Source organism: Lipotes vexillifer, unplaced genomic scaffold (assembly GCF_000442215.2).
Source record: "Lipotes vexillifer unplaced genomic scaffold, Lipotes_vexillifer_v1.1 scaffold518, whole genome shotgun sequence".
NCBI lineage: Eukaryota > Metazoa > Chordata > Mammalia > Artiodactyla > Lipotidae > Lipotes > Lipotes vexillifer.
The window spans coordinates 2,965,386-2,971,071 of NW_006780945.1; the positions used below are offsets into that span (position 1 = coordinate 2,965,386).

Sequence of the window (5,686 nt, forward strand, 5' to 3'; positions counted from 1 at the left end):
GGAGCATCCAGGGAGCTTCGGAAGAGACAGACTCACAATCCAATCAGTCTTTATGTCCAGCCTCTCTCCCCCCATCCTTCTTACCTAATCTCTCGTGTCTTGAGGCTCCATCTTTGGTCCTATTCTCTGCGGCCTAACTTCTCCAGGGCATGGACTTCTGCTCCCTCTCGGCCACACCCTCTGCTCCTGATCTTCACTGGCTCATCCCTGAGGTCCCACTTCCACCTGCCTTGACTGCCACCCCAGCCTGCCCCCAAAGCCAAGAGCCCCATCTGCTCTTCCTTTCTGTGCTACTCTTTATTATTATTTTTTTTTTGCGGTACGCGGGCCTCTCACTGCTGTGGCCCCTCCCGTTGCGGAGCACAGGCTCTGGACACGCAGGCTCAGCGGTCATGGCTCACGGGCCCAGCCGCTCTGCGGCATGTGGGATCTTCCCGGACCGGGGCACGAACCCACGTCCCCTGCATCGGCAGGCAGACTCTCAACCACTGCGCCACCAGGGAAGCCCCCTTCTGTGCTACTCTAAACTGCTAGATGCTGCATCTGACCACACGTCTGGGACCTATTTTCTGCCCAACCTGGTCCTGACTGAAATCTGAGCACGGCACTTGTTCTGTTTAGGCAGACCCTGAAGTCTTCCTGTTTTTCCTGAGTCTCTTCAGCTTGAATACCCACCCAATTTCTAGAAGAGGCCACGCCTCTTCCAAATGTAGGTGGTCAACTGTTATCAGCATCACCGGCCAGCCTGTCATAGTGCAACCCTCACCTCTCGGTGGAGGGGAAGGGAGAGTGATAAACCACTGTTATTACTGACCCCTGGGAGCAAGAAGCCACGTTCTGAGGACACTTACACGTGCAGCGCACTGGAGTGCCTAGGTACGAGGAAGGTCAAGTGAGTGAGAATGTGGGCGTTCTGAACCTCACTGATTCAAAAGGCAGAGCTGTTTGGATGAGTTTGAACGGGAGTGTGTTTACCTTGTGAGCAGCCTCCCCCCTGGGTACTGATGAGCGCAGGCTTCTGGGCCAATATGCCCCAATGCTGAGGCTTCCCCGGCAACACCCCGAGTCCAAGATAACCCGGATAGAGCTCTGGAAACCACTCCAGCCCCAGGGAGCTAGACAGGGTCTTTCTGTCGGTGGCACCGATCTGACCTGTGAAGGGGCTTTTAGAAGCGTGATGATGGGTTGAATGTGCAGAATGCTGGCCCCTGGGGTGCGATGCTGGTGGCCGACGGCACGACTTGGGTGTCAGAGAAGCTTGTTCCTCACTCTCTGTCAACGCCTTCATAGCAGGGACTTGATTACAGCTGCAGGCTTCTGCCTTCTCTTCTTGGAGAAATTTCATAGCCAGAGAGGCAAGACTTTGATTACGTGACTGTGATACAGAGAGAAGCTCACTGCAATTTGTCCCCGTTGGCGTGAGCAACTCTAAATCGGGGCCTTTACCTCGAGATTTCCTCTCCATGACTGAATCATCGCTCACGGCAGCCCACTCCTGCATTTCTGTTGCAAATGCGCTTTTCTCTGCATTTCCTTGGCTCCCACATGCCTCTGCTCCAAGGTCAAGTCCTTTTCCCTGGTTCTCCTTGACCTGGATTTTACCCAACGGGCTAACTTTAAAAGCTGCAATCTGTGATTCGGTGTTCTTTTCCCAAGTCCCAGAGTCTCTAGTAGAGACTCCCAAGAGGTAATCCCCAGCCTTGGAATCTCTCTCACTGCTTGATGATGTGCTTACCCCTTTAACCCCATAATCGAGATTCGTGGGAGAACCGTGATAATCGCCCAGAGGCATATCTAGTAATTTTATGGGAAGGTTCTGTCTTGGGGAATCCACTCTGTCCAATCTTAAATCAGCAGAAGTGGCTGGTACATCATTCGGGAAGGCCGAAGGGTATTTCCTACCTTGATCTGACACAGAAGGTTCCATCGGGCCAAGAACTAAAGAAGCTTCGGGCTCTGAAGGGTCATTTCTACTTTCCCCTGATTTAGACAAGTCTTCGGCAAAAAGCTCTGTTTTAGGAGTGGTGTTTTCTGATGCAGAAAACTGAGCTGTAGTTTCTCCCTGGGAAGTAATCTTCCGTTCAGTATTTTTTAGCATTTTGAGGGAGGGTTGACTTTGATTCTTGAAGTCTTTATCAGCCTTTGTATTACTTGTTTTTTCCAAACTGACAGCTAGTCGTGGAGAGGACTTAACTGTCTGTTGTTCTGATCTGTCCCCTTTCAATTCAGGATTTGTTTTCTTACTACCTGTCCCTAACCCTTTCTCTTTTGCTTTAACTGAGTCTCTGATTGGCCCTTTGATTTTTTTAGCACGTGGGAGTGTAGCTGGCTTGGACTGACAAACAGCAGGCACAGCTGGTCCTATCATCTTACAGTACGGCAGATGGGATTTTAATCGTTTAAATGGCTTCTTACAGTAAGGACACACTTCCATTCTGGGTGGAATAGCTCTCCTATTCCTGAAAAAGAGAAATGTGAGGTTACGGGGAGCACACAATCCATAGAGTAAATACTAATACTTTATTTAGGTGTTGTACCTTTTAAATTCATTTGAAAGAAGCCAGGTTGAAGGACGTTTTAAAAAATTTCTTTTGACCCATTCTTTTTCTTCCACAGGTAGAAAACAGACATAGTTGGATTTTAAGATCAATATTCCTGGCTCCATTTCTGCTTGGTATTTCACACTTCTTAAAGTCTCTTAGGAATCAGTCATTACAAAAGACAACCAAAGAGGTTTTTCAACATCCCTAACTAGGAGGTGAGCCAGACCAAAAAACTTAAGTCTAGTGAATTAATGCTTAGTGGAAGGAAAAGATGTCCAGAGTGCCAATCAGATAAAATGCCAATAAAATGGCTGCTATTTAACATTGTAGCAAGTCAACTGGATAGCACATGAGTATAAAGAAACTGTTATAAACACATCATTCAAGGGAAGAATGGTGAAGAATGAAAAACTCAGGCTGGGATTCCACGGTGGCTTAGACTAGCATTTCCAGTGACATACAGAAGATCCACTGGGGCAAGAAGAAAATATTAGAGCTTCTATTGTCTAAGCAAGAAAAACGAAATGCTACTGACATTTAACGCATTAGTAATAAGCATATATACATGCACGTATACAGAAGTATAGCGAATGCACAAATAATACGTAAGTGGAGGTAACATGGTCCCCCATTCTTTACTTGCTGTATGTAGTACAACGGATTAATGACCAATTTGTTTAGTTTGACACTTTTGTGAAATTTATGCCACATAAAAACATTTAAAAAACTTTACACCATGTACCACTGCTGCCTCTATTATTCTCTCCAGTCAGGAAAAGGACGTATTTCATTCCAAAGCTCAGATGAGTTAATTCTGTTTACATTTCTTATTCTATCAAGTTCCAGAGGGCAGGGAACAGGTGGACCCTGTGCACAGCTGTTATTCTCAGAACCGAGCACTGGGCCTGGCCCTGGCCAATCCATCAGACCAACCGACCCACCTTATCCTACATGAAGTCACACAAAAACACACAAACAAAAAAACTCACAAAAAACAAAACTGTCTTCTACAGCAACTATTCTTACTTTGGAGGTACCCCTTTGACAATATAATAAAAGTTAGGGGCTGTTTATTTACAAAAATACACACAACGGAAGCTAGTCCAAGGGCCTTAGGCTAACGACTTTAGAAGACACCTGTTAGAGGCATGTGCTTCCACACCGTGCCATCCTCACACTTAATCCTACTGAGATCTTTCCCGCACCTTTGAACAGTAACGTCTCACCATGGATGCCTTAATGTTACCGAGTTCAAGCTCACCCGCTCACCACAGGACAGGCCAATAAACCGAGAGATGAGTTCTTGGGGCGAGGACTAGGGAATTTGTTTGGAGAGCTGTGGCAGACTGAGATGGGGGGCTCGCATCCCAAAGAACCATCTTGCCCGAGTTAGAATTCAGGCATCCTTTATACTAAAAGGGAAGGGAGTAAAGCCAAACATTTCCTGGAGTTCCCATCAGCCTCCGGAAGGGGTGTGTTAATTTCTTCCTTCCTGCAGTGATTCACAGGTGGACCTGGTCAGGCTGTTTCCTCTGAGCTAAACAAAGGTATTTTAGCTTCATGCTTATGACCTAGGAGGCAGGGTTCCTAGAGATGGACCATTAGGTGTAATTTAAGCTTACAGGCAACACCCCTTTAGTGATTAACTTGTAAGAGAATACAAAGGTTCTTCCCTACTAACTGCTTTCTTACCAAAGCTTTTCTAGAAAGATGCTGATTTTGCGACTGTTTCTCCTGGATCAGCATGCCTCGGTCTCCGTTCTCCAGTTGCGATTTTAATGTCGGCCTCTGAAAAACACAATTAGGGAAGTCACTCGACAGCACATACAATGAATAAATGTGGCAAAGTGCTGGGGCAAATTCAAATAACCGAGTCACCTGTAGGGCTGTGCTACCTCGCTGTTCCAGAAAGCAGACTTGACCACCCTCCTGGGCACAGGGCGGACCTCAAAGTTAGGCTAATCTTCGCCCGCCGCTCCTGCGCTCTCCAGCGGACTTCCCCGCCCCCAGCAGTACTATCTGGCGTAGCCCCCTGCCCGTAACGTTTTCAGGAAAGCAGTCCTGCTGCTTCCTGGTTGGGGCCTCCCCGCAGCCCCCCAGCCCCAGGCGCCGGAACCGCTGGGACGCCTACGGGGTCGCAATCTTCGGCTTCAGGAAGCCCTCCCCCCACTCTCCTCTTGTCGCCACATTCGTGCCCAGACCTACGGCGGAGGCCCTAAGAAACATCCCCGCCCGTGGAAACTCCCCCCACGGCAGCGCCTCACCTCGCGAGACAGATAAGACCACGAAGCACCGGGCCAGGCCACCCTCCGCCCCCGCTCCAGCGCAGCCCACGCGCCGCTTCCCAACTCTCAGTCCTGGGACCCGGGGCAGGACGTCCGCACCACTGCCTGATGCTTCTCAGCTATTTAAAAAAAATTGTGACCTCACAGGGATTTAACTCAAATACTTGTATCATATTATTCTGATATAGTTTAATTTAATTTAAACCTGGCTTGACTCTTAAGGTATCCCCGCTCGGCTACGAACAGGCGAAAGCTCGGGCGACCTCTAACGAGGTCCTCTCTCCCAGAAGCTCCCGGTTGCTCCGAGCCCGCCTTTTCCTGTGGGTGGGGTTACCGGTCGGCGCGGCCGGGGTCGCGCCACTGCGCAGCCGCGGGTGGGCGGTACCACGGCGGCTGCGACATGGGGGGGCGCGGAGCAGACGCCGGAAGTAGAGGTGGTACGGGTCCCACAGAGGGGTACTCACCGCCGGCCGCTTCCACCGGAGCCGCTGTGAGAGCCAAGGCCACCGGAACACAACACCCTCTGTTTTCTCTGTTCGCGGAGCGGCGCCGCGTCGCTCGCCTCCATCAGCTAACATGAGCGAGCGCCTCCGCCCCAGGTGAGACCGCAGGGGACCCTCTTCCTTTCCAGCCCCTCGCCGGTTGCTGTGTCTTGGCGGTTGGAGCCGAGGGGTCGCGTGACGCGGGGTCCGGGCAAGCGTGGGCCCGGCAAGTCTCCATCTGGGTGCTTTGCAGTCCGGGGGAGGAGGGGAGCGGGATGCGCGGGGGATCGGGTACCTGGTCCCTGGGGGCAATGAAGGAGTGACTCCCCAGGGCCCAGATTTCTCTCGACCCCATCTTTTCCCCCCATCTTTCCCT

At 50.5% G+C, this 5,686-nt stretch overlaps 2 protein-coding genes across 2 annotated transcripts in view; one reads left to right on the forward strand and one right to left on the reverse strand.

The window, feature by feature from the left end:
• MTNAP1 (mitochondrial nucleoid associated protein 1) overlaps window positions 1-2,437 on the reverse strand; it is a 10,760-nt gene extending 8,323 nt beyond the window's left edge. The window contains exon 1 of the mRNA XM_007454392.1: window positions 976-2,437. Coding sequence (XP_007454454.1) covers window positions 976-2,434 — 1,459 coding nt within the window. The 5' untranslated portion in view covers window positions 2,435-2,437. The remainder of the gene's footprint in view (window positions 1-975) is intronic.
• A 2,736-nt stretch (window positions 2,438-5,173) lies between these two features.
• Window positions 5,174-5,686, forward strand: part of VCF1 (VCP nuclear cofactor family member 1) — a 15,085-nt gene continuing 14,572 nt past the window's right edge. The window contains 2 exon segments of the mRNA XM_007472178.1: window positions 5,174-5,331; window positions 5,334-5,427. Of these exon segments, the coding sequence (XP_007472240.1) occupies window positions 5,229-5,331; window positions 5,334-5,427 (197 nt within the window). The 5' untranslated portion in view covers window positions 5,174-5,228.